At 42.2% G+C, this 16,997-nt stretch overlaps 1 protein-coding gene across 6 annotated transcripts in view; it reads right to left on the bottom strand.

The window, feature by feature from the left end:
* Positions 1–241: 241 nt before the first annotated feature.
* Positions 242–16,997, bottom strand: part of hdac5 (histone deacetylase 5) — a 122,659-nt gene continuing 105,903 nt past the window's right edge. For 5 of the 6 annotated variants that reach the window (XM_008414990.3, XM_008414989.3, XM_081609652.1 and 2 more), the window contains 5 exons: positions 15,261–15,379; positions 15,029–15,162; positions 14,832–14,913; positions 14,563–14,743; positions 242–7,382 (listed from right to left, as the gene is read on the bottom strand). In XM_008414990.3, coding sequence (XP_008413212.2) covers positions 7,343–7,382; positions 14,563–14,743; positions 14,832–14,913; positions 15,029–15,162; positions 15,261–15,379 — 556 coding nt within the window. In that variant the 3' untranslated portion in view covers positions 242–7,342. The remainder of the gene's footprint in view (positions 7,383–14,562; positions 14,744–14,831; positions 14,914–15,028; positions 15,163–15,260; positions 15,380–16,997) is intronic. The other variant, XM_008414987.3, reaches the window with a different exon arrangement.

Consider the following 16,997-nt stretch of genomic DNA (forward strand, 5'->3'; position numbering starts at 1 on the left):
TGATTTATTGTGAGATGATGGGGGTAATGTTTTAAATTTGTACCCAGTCAAATTCAAATCAAATTTATTATCATCCTTATTCAACATTTTCAAATGAACTTCAAAAATAAATACATAAAATTCTAGACAATTACATGCAGGGACACATTTAAAAATATGGTGGAGGACCAAATAATGACTGTAACTTTTGCTGAGAAAAAACAATTTTAACTAAAGCAGATGTAAACACACAAACAGCAGCAACGGTCCGTGAATCGCTTTATTGAGTTTCCAGACAAACTTAACAAGCCCACTTTAAAATATTAATAAAAAAAAAAGATCATCACAACGGTACAGTGAGTGTTTTAAAAACAAAAGGGCTTCATTAAAATGTCAGCAAACCCCTGAATTTAAACTGAGTGTGAAGAATCACAATAGTTACTTTCCCTTTTTTAAAGATCTTGCAACATAATCCTTCGTCAGGACAAGGAGCAAAAATAGGTTGAAACTTCAAAAAGTAGCATTTATCAATATTTGTCACAGTAACAGATTGCTTGAGTAGCGTGTATTGCACATGTGTACACAAATATGAACTTTATTTACATGTGAGTCAGAGAGAACTAGACAGGACTGTTGCCAACAGCAATCCGCAAAAGAAAAATGACACCATGGATGGAGATAATTCAGGAATGTGTTTGTGGTAAGTTCCAACAACAGCAACAACAAAAATAAATGCTGTTTTCTGAAAATTCTTCAGTGATAACCCTGAAGAAAGAAAGCAAACAGAGAGAATGCCTTCCTCCCCAGAAACAGGGAGAAAAGAGGCAGAGAATGAAGCTCCCTACCCAAAGTATGGGCATCCAATGTAACCCCCCCAACACGGGCTTTACAGGACACAACAGCTACACCACGGGCTCAAACGTGAAGAAATATACAGGATCAATTTAAGTAGCAAAAGAGTCAGTGTGTATAGCAACATTAAAGCTGTGAAACACCTTCACAACATTAAACACTTTCAGTCAATCCGCTTTTTCTCTGCATTCTGTTTGTCAGAAAGAAATGTGAGTTGAGAGACGACATGTGTAGACAATGTGTGGCAACCATCACCACATTTAGGTTTAGTGGAGTTTTGGTCTCAGTGAACTAATATCATAATATAATATTAGGGTAAAACAATAAACACATGTGAAAAGTGTTGGTTTCCACTTGCAACGCTTCATAGAAATCTCAGGTTGTGGTGACAGCATACCTGGAAATGATGTATTTTAAAACGTTTACGCTGCAGTTTCCTAAATGGCCATAAAGTGTAAGCAAATTCTCAGGAAATGTCACATTTGACATATCAAAGTTTTTGACTTCAGGAGACATGGCAGGGCTCAACAGGGCTCAGCCACATCACTGTGAAGGGAATAGCTTGTAACGTTTGAAGTGAAGTTATCAGTGACACTTCTCTTACCTGGGCTGGCCAGAGGTCACGGTGAAGGAAATCTTTACCCAGACAGACACTTCAAAACCACTCAAACTGAAAATGTTTCCATCTGTTGGACACATTGCTGTGGATGTGCTCTTTTACTAGAGATCAGTAAGCTTGATCCTGTCTTCTAGTTGTCATAGCTGCGGCTGCCAGTCAGTCAAAGTCTGCTAAGAATTATATTAAGCTCTGGATTTTGTGTCATTTGTGCAGAGACATCAAATATGTTCCAGTCCTTTTCCAGGTCTTATACAGAAATGATTCTGCTCAAACAGCTGGCTGCCTCGGCCAATAGCACTTTGCACCATCAAATGGCTGTTTTGTTGACTGAGCTAACAGTTTAACTGTATGGGGTGATTTCTCAGTGGGAAAAGCAGTCGCCTTGCAATAGGGAAGTTGTTAATCTTCTTTCCCCATCACATGTCAGGTTTTCACAAATGGATGATTATTGGTATTTGATCATGCAGTTTAAGTTGTTGAATTGCAATAATTTGCTGCAACAATGCCCCATCTGACCGTTAGCCTTCTACGCTCTCAATTGTGTTTGAGGTCTCAATCTGCTGTCTCTCATCAATCAACTGTAAAGTTCACAAACGTAAAGTTAACTTTGCTTTTGAGCTGCCAATGGGATTAAGAATGATTATCAAAATCTTTCAGTTGTTTGGGAATTTTCTAGGCAGATGTGCTACATGCAACCTCAGAGACTGTTGTTCATTTGTCAAAGCAACAAACTCAACTAAAGTCTTCAATATCTAAATATCTGCATATCTACAAAAGAGTAGATATTAAATATCTAATATAGCATGTTATCTGACAGATATGAGCATTTTTATGTTTGACTTGTGGCTCGCTAGAATTAACCCTCTGATTAACTGTTAGCCATCCGCCATAATGAGGTTTTCTTCACTTTTCTATGAATACCACAGAAACATGTTGTCTGTCAATCACAGTTTATCAAACTATAACTCACACTACCTTCACTTTAAAAATAAAAAATGCCCCTTCAATTGATTTGTGCTCATTTAAACTTCAGTTGTCTATTAATATGGTCAGAATCCTAAACCATCACACTTGTTGGTGAATTTTAGCTTTCAGTTCCCAGGGCCATGACATCACCCACACCCAAAAATCAGGCTTCATATTAGTGACTGACAGTTTGAGAGATGAGGTTGCCTTAGTGTTTACACTAATGCAGAAAGACAAAAAAATATAGTATGAAAGCCTTTAATCTGATCCATCAGTCCAACCTGATAAAAAAATACAAACAGCACTGAACCAGGTATAAAAGCAGAGAGCCCCACAACTTACGTAGGCAGTGATGCTATCTGTTGTGCACATCAACACTGAAGTGGGATACATTGATCTTTTGCATTCTGTTGGTCTGATATTGCTAAATGGATGTTACCCAAAGGTATAAGTGTCTTTTGCAACATGCCTAGTTAAGTGACTTAATGTGAGCTTCTCTATGTCTCTATATAATGTTTTTACAGCACTGATTGACAGGTCCAGCACTAAGGTTTTGCAATTTCAGGAGATGATGGGGTTTGTCAGTTTATGAAGTTACTAATTTCAAGTTACAAACAAGAACTAAATAATAAACTAAACTAAATACTACTAAATAATAGTTTGATTCAAGGAAGGATATGTTTAGCAGTTAGCAAGTAACCAACATGCTAACTACTAAAGTTAGCATGTTGAAGGTCAACGTTGAACACAACGTTGACCTTATTTTTGACCTGAAATAAGCAATAACGATTTGTCATGATTATTTTAACATCATCTGGCAGCTGAGCCACTCGTACATATGCAAAACACACTGAATGAGGCACAAACTCACATTAAGGTTTTTAGAAAGTTAACATGTTTCCAAACTATTCTGATAGTTTAAAGTCCTTTTAATGAGAGGCCAGTGAAAGTGGCACAGAAATCTGTTTGTGGTACAGTGTACCACAGTCTCTAATCCATCTTTAGAGGCTGTGGTACAGCAAACTTACAGGAATTTGTTGTAAGAAGACAACTACACTGTTCCCCCTGCTTACAACAAAGACATATTCAGCTGTTTAAAATTATTTCTGCTCTCCTGAGGAAGTTGTGTAAAAACTAGCACCACCACCACTGCTCTTTTCTGAATGTGTACAGTCAAGCTGTGAGGCTGCGGTGAAAACTGGACCTCTGAGCAGAGATTCTGCACAAAGATGAACAAAAATTCGTCCAAAATGTCCTAGCAGCTAGCAGGCTGGCAAGGCATGTCAAGAGCATTCAAGCCATTGCTGTCTTGAAACTGCACCTATTCCTGAAGAATATTACTGAAGCAGCCCATTGCAGTCTGCAATGAGCTGATTAACCAGATAATATCAACTTGTTATGCTTGTGTTATTCTACAATCAAACAACAAAAGCTGTTTAACTTGATCTCATTCCCCGTTAAAAAGGGGATGAGATCAAGTTAAACATTTTTGTTCAATTGTTTTGTGTAGTTATCATAACAGTGATACTGTGGTATTTTTACTCAAACTGGTTACATGATAGCTCATGTAGAATGGAGCAGAATGGACGTAGAAGAGTGTTACAACTGAAGCCATATGACTAGAGATGTACAGATAAGGTTTGTTCCTCCCGATACCGATCACCCATGAGGGCCGATCACCAATACCAATCAGCGATACCGATCACATAATTGTTTTTTGTTTTTTTTTAAAATCATAAACACTACCGGCTACATTATGTGGAAAAAGGAACCCTGAATTCACCTTAATTTAGACAAAAACTAGTTTTTAATAACTTTTTCCAAGAAGAAAACTCAACAAAACAGGCATTGTGCAAATTGTACTGCTATTGATAATACTATCTTTAACAGACTGATAACATCTGAAGGCTCTGAAGAGGCTAAATAATGCAGAGTCAAAATAAAACCTCTCAACATTGCCAAAAAAATTCAAGTATAAAACTTAACATTAAAGGCAAATACAGGATCCATTACAATAAACAATCCAGAGTTACTGAATGAAAACTTCCTGATAGCATGGCGGCTAACTGATTACTGCTAGTTCTGATTGGCTGTTTCTGACTGAGTGGAGTAATTATGCAGAGCAAGGAGGAGATCCATTATTTTTTCAGAGATTATCTGTCTCATGTTAGGACAGCGAAAGTTTTAATACGTATGTAAAATGTATTTTTAGGTTAGACGCTGCAGCTTTAAACAGAGGTTCGGTGTGAGAGTCACTACCAGGTGGAGCAGAAGCGGCGCTCCGTCTGTGAAATATTACTACCTGTAGCGTAGCAGCGGTTCAACAGCGAGAGCAGAACCAGCGTCTTACTTTGCAGCTCGAAGACTTAAATAATTTTGCGGGTTATTTGTTTAGCTTTCTGACCGTCATGCTAATCCAGGTGAGTGTTTGTAGCTGTGCTGCTTTACCTGCTATCTGATCCTCCATATGTCTTTTTTACTGCAGTGAGCCTCGATGTAGCCAAACTCCGTCAAGTATAACATTGTTTTTATGTCGTATTAGCTTCGTTGTGTTGATGCATTGTGACCTGCTTCAATTTTCCGCCACAACACGCAAACGTCCCCATTCACTCAGTGCGTTATAGTTCCACATCGCTTAGGATTTGTTGCTGCGCGTTTGCGCAGTGTGAAGGAAAGAGGAGACCAGCTGCACAGGCAGGCTGCGAAATGAGATGCAGGTGATCGGTATCGGCAACAAGAGACCGTCATCGGCGATCACCGATCATACACTTTTTCATGGAAATCGGCCGATTATGATTGGTGGCCGATCGATCGGCACACCTCTACATATTACCAGTCTGGGGTCCAAATCAATACATTATTTGGAACAATTTTATTATTTAAAGTATTTAATTAATAAACAATGTCTTCAGAAATCTTTACAAACAAGAATGTTAAAAACCAAAGTGACCTGCTGTCTATGGATTGGGGTCCTGTTTTTTCACCTACTTCTGCCTTCACATAAGTTAAAATGGTCGCTATCAAACTCTGCATTCTTTATCTTTTGACTATTGGTGACCCTTTTCACAAAAGCCGTTTCACTATACTTGTAAAGCTTGCGTGACGTTCTATACATGCACTAACGAATGAAGACGTCAATGAGCATGTGTGTTCTACTTTAAAAGGACTAATTGCTTGTAAGACGTTTATTGACACAAACCTACTTCGAAGGACACATTAGTTTTCTGTCTATCGTGGAGAGGAAGTCTGAACATTGCTATCATCCATCCGTTCCCTCATATATGTAACATGTCTGGGACTTAGGAACATTCTGTGAAGATCTGTTGGAATACAAAGCCACAGTCACTGGACCCACCTACTAAGCCAGTCATGTTTGATTTGAACACCTCCTGTGTGTAGATGCTACTGCTTGCCTGAGGAGGGCAGTACAGAGTAGTAGTGGTCCTGCCAGAGGAACCTGAGCGCAACATTCTCCTCCAAAAAGATTCAACATCCTATCATCCTTTGGCATCTGTAAACAAACAAACCAGCAGGCTGCGGTGACGGCGGGTGCCATCAAGCCGTGCACCAACTTTCTGTCAAATAGCCAAACTTTTAAAACACCAGATTCTCAAATAGAGTATATTCGTAAATCTTATCTGATTGAATAAAACAGTTTACACATTATTTTTGCTTGTCATACAAAAAGAGAAAGTATTCTGTAATTTATACATACATGTATGTACAGATATAGTAAAAACAAACCAAACTACAGATGCTGTGATGTTGCTATGCGCAACTGAATGGTGGACAATATTTACAGCAAGAGGAATTTATTACACTCAAAATGAAAAGTAAAGAAAGGGTGGTAATTGTGGTATTTTAAGAAGTGCCACAATATAAAATTATTTTTGGAGGATAGAAAGGGGTGGGACTCAGGTCACATGACTTTCAACAGAAACGACAAAGTGAGCTTTAAGGGCTGCAGTATAATGTCTAGTTTTGTAGAAGATGAACTGATCCTGAGATTGTTTCCTCAGTATCATTATATTACATTAACTTCAATAATAACACTCAGATGAGCTTTTTGACAAACATTTCCACTGGTACAACTCTTAGGAAACACCAAATAAGTATTTTGGGAATACCTGGAAAGATTACAGCTTATGAGCTCTTCTGATCCCCTCTACCCATCTTTGTCACAAAAAAAAAGAAAAACTAAGGCATTCAGATGATGAAACAAATATACACCGAGCAACTGAAACAACAGCAGTGTATGTGCGCCATCTGGCCGGTTCTTCAGTCCTCTGTGGGCTGCTTGGTTGGCTGAGGTGCACTGGCAGTGATGTGTGGATTCTGATTGAATAGTTTGTGTTAGACAGAAAAAAGGCACCTAGAGTTCTTGCTCTCCCGCTCCTTGTAAAACGGGTTACCCCTTCAACAAGCGACTACTCGTTTCCTCTGACAGACACAAGAAGACAAGTCGTCAGCTTGTTGTTGGGCATTTTGACCAGATAAGTTTTTTATTTCCACAGTAAAAGTCCCTCAGTGGAATCAGAGGAGTAGGTAGGAAATATAAAAGAAGAACGACTGGACAAGGTTCAGCGATGCTGTATTCAGGTATACAGTGTACAGAAATTGCAACCTTGCCGACGCTCCTCGTCTTTGGTTTCCATGAAGATGCGAACAAGTCGTCTGCGAATCCTTGGATGGATGAACCAGAAGAAAAGAGAGGCGCCCCTGTTTTGTACAGGACTTGCCTTTTCCTGCCTTACTTGAATGTTCTCAGCCAATCTGAGAAATCCACAACAATTCAGTTCCACACTGCGTATGCATATATGTGTGTGTTGGTGTACATACACACTCTGTGGAGGAGCAGGAACAGGAGGACAAGAAGGTGCTAGAAGAAGGTGAAGGTGTTTTTGGGTGCTTTAGGCCAGCTCCTCTCTACAACACAGGCTCTTCCTCCATTGGCTCCTCTGTAGACCTGTAGAAAGTTAAGTAGTCAATCACATAATGACATCACATCTTATGGAGATATTCTGTGACAGAAGAACACACAGGAGACATTGTTTTAGATTTTGTACTGTTTCTGCTCCCTTTACTGTGACACCCCTAAATGAAAATTAATCCAACCAATGTCTTTTGAAAATTACCTACTGACTACTTGTAAATATAGTCCAACTGTATAATCCAGCAAGACGAGGAGAAAGGAGCTACAGAGCTGCAAGACAAGAAGCTGAGGACCTCTACAAGCATGAGGAAGTCACCCTGAGGCCCGAGACCTGCCACTCCAAGTCAGTACTCTTCCTGTACTGGGAACCTCCTGCTGCTGCAACACCTTCTTCATCATCAGGCCAGTTCTGGGGTTCAAAATGCCAAACTCTGTCCGTCTCTCTCAAAGTTTCCCTTTTTTAGTTCTCAGTGTCAGCATTAGGGAAAGATAGGCTAGATCATTGATTTTACTTATTTGATTATTTCTGCTACTGAATTAAGCTGTACTGACCCTTGCAAAATTGCCTCACTAATAAAATAATTAATATTAAGAAAATCTAAAAGATGTTGTGGACATTCAATTAATGAATCACCTTAAAGTTCTTTGATGGTTGTAAAATAGCTATGAAGTTTGATTCAGGGAGGAAAAAGTAGAAATGTTTTATAGGTTGCTTTTGGCCAAAACTAAAACACCCTTGGGACTCGCCCGAGTCACTAAAACCAACCTGGTTCAGTAACAAGTGCACGTTGTAATAAAGAGAAAGAGCGACCGTTAACAGGTGACCTCTGTGAAGCTAGTTGGTTGCAGGCTGCACAATCTGGCTAATTCACAGGGTGAAGAAGGTGGGACATCTGGAGGGGGAGGTCGTTAGAAACCAGGCTAGTCTTTCTCGACTCCAGCTTAAACAGAGTTTACTTCAGTTCTGGACAGGGTAAATCCTGGCAGATTTAGGAAACTCAATTCACCCATTAGATGGAGAGCTGGTAGCACATCCCCCTCCTCTGAGAAGGGGAAGTAGAGAGAGAAGGGGGTGATGGGGTGTTGCGCAACAACAGGCAATAAGAAGAATATACACACACACACACACACACACACACACACACACACACACACACACACACACACACACACACACACACACACACAGAGCAGCAGAAATGCTATTGGTGGACATACAGGTAATGCAGATGCTGTATGCAAGGTGCAAAGAGTAAAGTGCAAGTTGTGTGTGAAAGAAATGTTTATGAAATGTTCATTTAGTTTACTACAATGTGTTGATGAGTCTGATGGCTTGTGGAAAGAAGTTTCCCAGTCTGCTTGTGCGACACCATAAGCTGCAGTAGCTTCCCTGATGGTAGTAGGGAGAACAGTTTGTGTGCTGGGTGAGTGGGGTCTCTCATCATGTTCATAGTGGGTCTCTCATCATGTTCATAGTGGGGTCTCTCATCATGTTCATAGTGGGTCTCTCATCATGTTCATAGTGGGGTCTCTCATCATGTTCATAGTGGGTCTCTCATCATGTTCATAGTGGGTCTCTCATCATGTTCATAGTGGGTCTCTCATCATGTTCATAGTGGGGTCTCTCATCATGTTCATAGTGGGGTCTCTCATCATGTTCATAGTGGGGTCTCTCATCATGTTCATAGTGGGTCTCTCATCATGTTCATAGTGGGGTCTCTCATCATGTTCATAGTGGGTCTCTCATCATGTTCATAGTGGGTCTCTCATCATGTTCATAGTGGGTCTCTCATCATGTTCATAGTGGGGTCTCTCATCATGTTCATAGTGGGGTCTCTCATCATGTTCATAGTGGGGTCTCTCATCATGTTCATAGTGGGGTCTCTCATCATGTTCATAGTGGGGTCTCTCATCATGTTCATAGTGGGTCTCTCATCATGTTCATAGTGGGTCTCTCATCATGTTCATAGTGGGTCTCTCATCATGTTCATAGTGGGGTCTCTCATCATGTTCATAGTGGGTCTCTCATCATGTTCATAGTGGGTCTCTCATCATGTTCATAGTGGGTCTCTCATCATGTTCATAGTGGGTCTCTCATCATGTTCATAGTGGGGTCTCTCATCATGTTCATAGTGGGGTCTCTCATCATGTTCATAGTGGGTCTCTCATCATGTTCATAGTGGGTCTCTCATCATGTTCATAGTGGGGTCTCTCATCATGTTCATAGTGGGGTCTCTCATCATGTTCATAGTGGGGTCTCTCATCATGTTCATAGTGGGTCTCTCATCATGTTCATAGTGGGTCTTCATTTCATAGTGGGTCTCTCAACATGTTCATAGTGGGGTCTCTCACCATGTTCATAGTGGGGTCTCTCATCATGTTCATAGTGGGGTCTCTCATCACGTTCATAGTTGGGTCTCTCATCATGTTCATAGTGGGGTCTCTCATCATGTTCATAGTGGGGTCTCTCATCATGTTCATAGTGGGGTCTCTCATCATGTTCATAGTTTTATCATGTTCATAGTGGGGTCTCTCATCATGTTCATTGCTCTCTTGGAACAGTCTGAAGTGTATAGGTCCTGAATGGCTGGTAGAGGTGATCTGATGATCTTTTCTGTGTCCTCACCACCCTCTGGAGTGCCTTCTTGTCTGCAGCTAGACAGCTGCTGTGCCAGAGAGAGAGGCTGCTGGTCAGGATGCTCTCAATGGCTCCCTGTTTCTACAGGGAGGGTGGTGAGAGCAGATGTGGGGAGGTTGGATCTTCTCAGCCTCTGTAGGAAGTGGAGTCGCGTCTGAACCTTTTTGACCAGGGAGGTGGTGTTTGTAGTCCATGTTTATCTGTGATGTGCACTCCAAGAAACTTTGTGCTTTTCACAGACTCCACAGGACTGCCATTGATGATGGTGGGATGCGAGTTGGTTTTTCTTTCCTGAAGTCCAGTTATTTCTTTTGTTTTGTTGCCACTGAGTAGCCGTTCGTTTCTCTCACACCAGTTGATGAGTTAATGTACCTCCTTTCTGTACGCTGAGTCATCGTTGTCTCTGACGAACCCACCACTGTCATGTCATCTGCGAATTTGATGATGTGATTAATTTCAAATCTGGCACTGCAGTCATGGGTCATCAGCGTGAACAGCAGGGGAGATAGCACACATCCTTGCTGCACCCCAGTGTTTATGTTGCTGGTCACTGAGGAGTTGTTTCCAACTCTGTCTGTGGTCTGTTTGTTAGAAAGTCCAGTAGCCAGTTGCATAGTGAAGTGCTGATGCCTATTGAACTCGGCTTGTTCATCAGATGTTGGGGGATGACAGTGTTGAACACAGAGCTGAAGACTGTTTTTGTTCTCCAGATGAGCCAGGCAGAGGTGAAGTGCTGCTGCTATGGCGTCAGTGGAGCGCTTGGGGCGGTAGGCAAATTGATATGGATCCAGAGTAGTGGGGAGTGTGGATGTTAAGTGGGCCTTTACCAGCCTTTCAAAGCACTTCATCAAGATCGCAGTGAGTGCTATGGGTCTGTAGTCGTTGAGTGATGATGCTTGTGACTTCTTGGGTAGTGGTATGATGGCTTGGTTCAGAGAGATGTTGTAGATGTCTGTGAGCTCGACAGTGAGTGAGTCAGCACAGTCTGAGCACGCGCCCTGGTATGTTGTCTGGACCTGTAGCTTTCCTGGGGTTCACCTTGAGTAGGGTCCTCCTCACATCCGTTGGGTCCAGTTGAAGTGTTGTGCTGTCTGGGTTGACTGGGGCTTTTGTAGGTGTTGTAAGTGTTAGTTTCTTCAAACCGGCTGAAGAAAGTGTTCAGTGAGTTGAGGAAGTCTGTGTTGTCCTCACACAGTGGGGGGGTTGGCTTGTAGTCTGTGACTGACTGGATGCCTTGCCACAGACGTCTTGGGTCTTTCGTGTCTGTGAAGTGTGAGTTCATTTTTTGTCTATAATCACGCTTGGCTGCTCTCACGCCCCGGTGCAAGTTGGCCCTGGCTGACTCCTTGTCCCCAGACCTGAAAGCAACGTTGCGTGCTCTGAGGAGCTCACATACCTTCCTTTTTGTCTGCTCTCACTGTAATGTCCTTGGTGACCATTACATCTTCCATGCATTTTGTTATGTATCCAGTTACCGAGTCTGTGTATTCGGTGAGGTTGACGTCCTGGTTGGTGGTGGCTGCCTCCAACCATGATAGATAGACAAACAGACAGACAGATAGATAGATCTCTCCCTCTCTCTCTATATATATATATATATATACACCATATTTTCCGCACTATAAGGCGCACCTAAAAACTTCCAATTTCCTCAAAAGCCGACAGTGCGCCTTATAATCCGGTGCGCCTTATATATGGACCAATATTGAGCCACAACAGGTCTAGCAACTACGGTAAGCAGCTGCCGACTTTATTTTCGCCCGTAGAACAAGAATCGCGCGGTGCATGCTGGAATAGTTGCCAGAACGCTGGTTTGTTAATAAAGTTTGACTGACCTATCTACCTACGGACCTGATTATCAGGTCGTCTGCAGGTCATTTAGCACCACGTTCTCCACCAACATGCTGTGCACGAACGGAGAAGGGTGACCATCGTCCGGCCACGCCCTGGCCCAGTCGCGGAAGGCTCTCCTCGCCGACCGGAATCGGACTGTTTTGTTGACATTCCCTTTAGTACAGCTCCATATAGTGGATGCATAACGTAACTCCAGCCTCTACTGTAGCGTCCATTCTATGCGCCTTATAGTGTGGTGCGCCTTATATATGAAAAGAGTTTTAAAATAGGAAATTAATTGAAGGTGCGCCTTATAATCCGGTGCGCCTTATAGTGTGGAAAATACAGTACACATCAAGGAGAAAGCCTCAAAAAGTACGTCCAGCTTTAACAAAAAGATGGACTCTCCTCCTGGCTGCACAGGAACAGGCCCTAAACACCAGAGCAATAGAGGCTCAGATCTACCACACCAGACAAGACCCAAGGTGTAGGTTGTGCAAGGAGGCCCCTGAGACAGTCCAGCACATAATAGCAGGGTGCAAGATGCTGGCAGGGAAAGCGTACATGGAACGACATAACCAAGTGGCGGGCATAGTGTACAGGAACATCTGTGCAGAATATGGACTGGAAGCCCCGAGATCAAAGTGGGGAAAAAACCCCAAAAGTGGTGGAGAATGACCGAGCTAAGATCCTGTGGGACTTCCAGATCCAGACAGACAAGATGGTAATGGCGAACCAACCGGACATTGTGGTGGATAAAGAACAGAGGAAAGCCGTTGTGGACGATGTAGCAATACCAAGTGATTACAACATCAGGAAAAAGGAGCATGAGAAATTGGAGAAGTACCAGGACCTCAGAGAGGAACTGGAAAAGACCTGGAAGGTGAAGACCACAGTGTTGCCTGTGGTCATCGGGGCCCTCGGGGCAGTCACCCCCAAACTGGAGCAGTGACTAAAACAGATCCCAGGAACAACATCAGACATCTCAGTCCAGAAATGTGCAGTTCTAGGCACAGCCAAGATACTGGAGGAGAACCGACAAGCTCCCAGGCCTCTGGTAGAGGACCCGAGCTCAGAGGATATGAGAGGGAGAGAGAGAGAGAGAGAGAGAGAGAGAGAACCGCGGAGGATGAGAAGGGAATTATTATTATATATATATTGTACAACACAGAGTGCATCTGGGGTTTATATCCAACTTTTGGATATAAACCCCAGTGTAGGAGCCCACACTGTGGCTCCTACACTGGGGTGAAGGAGCCACAGTGTACAGTTGTGGTGAAAAAACAAACAAACATTAAAGCCGCAAGCGGTGTTGGAGGCCCTCGCAGCCAAGCGCCGCACGGCCTATTTGCCACCGCGGGGGTTCCTGCACCACCACTCTCTCGTCACCGCTGACGCTCTGGCGCAGTTCCCCAGCATTTATGTTTTATGGCGAATGGCCAGATTTGAGGCTTGGCCACGCCCTCCACACACCCTCTTGGTGCTTTAAAGCAAGTGAGAGCAATTTATCAGTCATCGCACACAAGCTCATGTTGATTAGGTCAAGAGAGCCAGAATTGGATCTTTCCCAGTACAAAAAGGTCACTTTTTGTACTGAAGGGGCAGGGCTTAGGTGAGGTCAGACTATGACGACACAGGATCGTCAGGCATCCAACCAGGATCCCTCATACCAAGTTTGGTGCCAATTGACCTTTCTATGTGAAAGTTGAAGCGGTTGGTTTTCTGTGGCAAGTGCGGCAACTTCGGTGCCCCGGAACGCCCCCTAAACATGTACGAAAACTCACCATTTTGATAACCTTTAATGCCACACCCCTTAACTGCATCCTGACCAAAAATGAAGCCGATAGGTCAAAGTGCCTAGGAGGAGTTTGTTAAAGTTTGATGTGAGTAAAATGGAAAAATGGCCAAAATTTGACCTTTGACCCAAAATGGCCACCTCCCTGAGCATTTTAGGGGGTACCTCCCAGAGACTTTTTTTTCTTGATTTGGGGAGATCTACCTACATACCAAATTTCAGATCTCTACGACCTACGGTTTCCCCCAACTCACTTTGGAGGTGGGGGGCTGTAGAGCCACCCCCACTTCAGATTCCACCAGAATCCGAACATTTTCGTCGGGGGACAATTTTGGGTGAAGTTTGGTGAGTTTTTGAATATGATAAAGCCCCCAAACAGCCCCGCGAAGTGACGGAAAAATAATAATAAGAAAAACAACAACAACAAGAATAAGAAATCCTGCGATTACAATAGGCCTTCGCAGCGCTTAGCTGCTCGGGCCTAATAATGAGAACTGAAAAAATTCAAGGGTCAATAAACCCATACAGTTTTATTTTATTCTCCATCAAATTCTACTTTTTATGCAACATTTTCAATAACATGAACTTGCTCAGGGAACTGTTCTGCTTTGTAGTTTTTTCAGATAGATAAAGGTAGATGTAACTTAAGATGTAATTTAGGATGTTTCACAAAATAGATCTAATCATCTGGGAAGCACCCAGACAGGAAACCGGTATTGGTTAATGGTGAACTACAAAAAGACGAGTAAATATTTCTGTCCATAAAATCACATTCAAGAGTTTTTGGCAGGTCCTCTGAAGTTATGCGAGATAGAAAATTAACAATAAGCATCACATATATTATTGTGCATCATTATTTTTATATAATTTTTGTTATGCTTAACAGTAAGCATCAAGAAGCAAATGGTGGTGACAGTATTATGGTCAAAATGTACACCTTAACTGACCTGTTAAATTCTCTGTTTTCAGGAACAGAGTCTGGCTGGTCCACATCAACACTTAGCGAGGCCATGGCGCTGAGTGTTTCAGCCTCGTCCCTCTCAGACTGGCCTGGGGCCACAGGGGACCCTGCCAGGAGCGAGGGGCTACTGGTTTGAGACGGACTCTGGAGACAAGGCCAGTGCTTACCTGGAGACAGTCACAAAGACACAGTCAGAGACAGAGATAGACTACATGCTGTGGTGTTTAATCTGAACCATATTGTGATTGTTCTTACTCTGGATGTCTATGACTCTTTCCAGGGAGGCGCAGGCTTTTGGACATGGCTTTTCCTGAGGCCACTGAAACCCAGAGTCACACTGAATGATAGACAAAAATCTAATCAGTATATTAGTTGTGATTAATTTCACTGCATTAGCAATGTAGCTTATTCCACATTTTCTCATGCAAATCAGGCTTGAGTCTGTCTCTTACCGGATCTCCCAGGAGGGCAGAGACGCAGGCCTCTGACGCGTCACAGATAGCGGTTAGGTCATGGCCACCCTCGAGCGCCATTACAATCCGCCCACCTGCCAGTCCCATCAGCAGCTGTGTTAGCTTACCAAAACCTGCAAACACAGATTCATCAGGAGTCATGTTGGGAAAAAGTAAATACAAAAATATGGGTAGAAAAAAATGGTTTGTGGGATTGCTACTAAAGCCTCACATTGTGCAGAAACATTGTAGCCACCCAAAGGAGACTGATGACCTTCCACTGCATCAAAGCCTGCAGACACCAGGACCACATCTGGACTGAACTGCTGAGCAATGGGCATTACCACACTCCTAAACACACAAAACAGGCAAGGTCTTAGATTATGCTTTTGTCTCACAGTTTAGCTTTCCCACAATTAATTATGAAAATATTTACACTGCATGGAGATTATGATTTGCAAAAGTATTCTTAAATTATCTCCTTAAGATCCCAAACTCCAGACACCATAGTTCTCCAGGAGGATGTTGCATCTAGGCTAAAAAGGCTAAGTTGTGATGTTATCTGACAGAGGACCTTCTTCCACAGATCTGTAAGCTGTCGCCTATATAACTTGTGGCAAACTGCAACAGGACTTCTTATAACTTTCTCTCAACAATTGTGCCATTCTTCTATAAAGTTCAGATTTGTAGAGTGCATGACTATTACTGGGCTATATGATGCGCACTGCTTAGTGTCATTCCCTACCTATGACCCTGTTAAAACAAGCAGGTATAGTATAGACAATGGTTGTTTGACAAACAGAAGTGGAATATACTTCCACCTGAGCTGTGGATCTCTGTTCCTCCTCCAAAGTTAACAGGCCTCTTGACTGTCTGCATGATTAAATTGAATTGACTATTTTTGTGAAGTGCCTTGAGACAATGACTGCTGTATAGGTCAACTAAATAACAATATTGATTAATGTCCTGTAACAAAAAAACCCAATAAAATGTAACTTTAACTTTTGTAAAACACTGTGCTAGTAATATCTGAGATATAGATTTGTTTGCAACCACAAGAACAGTATTATTTACAAACATGTTTCTAAAAATATAGGTTCACACTGAGACCTTATTTAAAATAAGTAAATCTGGATGGTTAATAAATAAAACTGCTATAAAGTCTCTTAATTACTAAAAAGAAGCAATGCTGGTTTCTTTTACTCTTTTGATTGAATTTCTCTGTACTGAGACTTTTCTGAGTTATTCAAATGTACAGTGATCCCTCGCTACAACGTGTTCACCTTTCAGGTCTCGTTGCTTCGCGGATTTTTTTTTTGTTCAGTTTTTTTTCACAGTGCATCGTGTTCTGCGTCCTGATTGACTAAACAGTCTCTGCGGTTCTTCTCTGCCTGTGTGCCAATAATGTTACGGTTTTTAAATATAAGTAATACAGATTGGCCATTCAGGAAATGAAAACTGAAAACTTTGAATGCCTGCTGGAAAAAACTATGGCCAGAATCAGCGCAAAACCCGACCGGAGGCTCGCTTGACGAGATCCATGGCTCTGCCGTAGATACAGCTGTGAATCTCGTGGAGCAGGTTGGAGGAAACGCCTTAATGACATGACTGCGGATCACATAATGCCGAATTGATGCACACGCACATCCGCTGACCTGAAAACAGGTTTTGTTCTTTGGTTTCAATGTAGAGTATTTATTTATGCTGTATAAAATAAAAATATTTTTGTAAAAAAATAAAGGTAACTACTTTGCGGATTTCACTTATCGCGGGTTATTTTCGGAACTCAACCCACGCGAAAAACCAGGGATCGCTGTATAAGCAAGTTAAAGTTCCTTTTCTATTGCTTCACTTTCTGTTTTGGGAACCCCTCGTGTTTCATAATGATGGAATCCTGGGTTGTTTACTTGTTTTAGAGTTTGGTTTAGTTTTATTATTCTGTGTTCCTTTGATTAGATCAGTCTTCATC

Source organism: Poecilia reticulata, chromosome 8 (assembly GCF_904066995.2).
Source record: "Poecilia reticulata chromosome 8, P_reticulata-male-v2, whole genome shotgun sequence".
Taxonomy (NCBI): domain Eukaryota; kingdom Metazoa; phylum Chordata; class Actinopteri; order Cyprinodontiformes; family Poeciliidae; genus Poecilia; species Poecilia reticulata.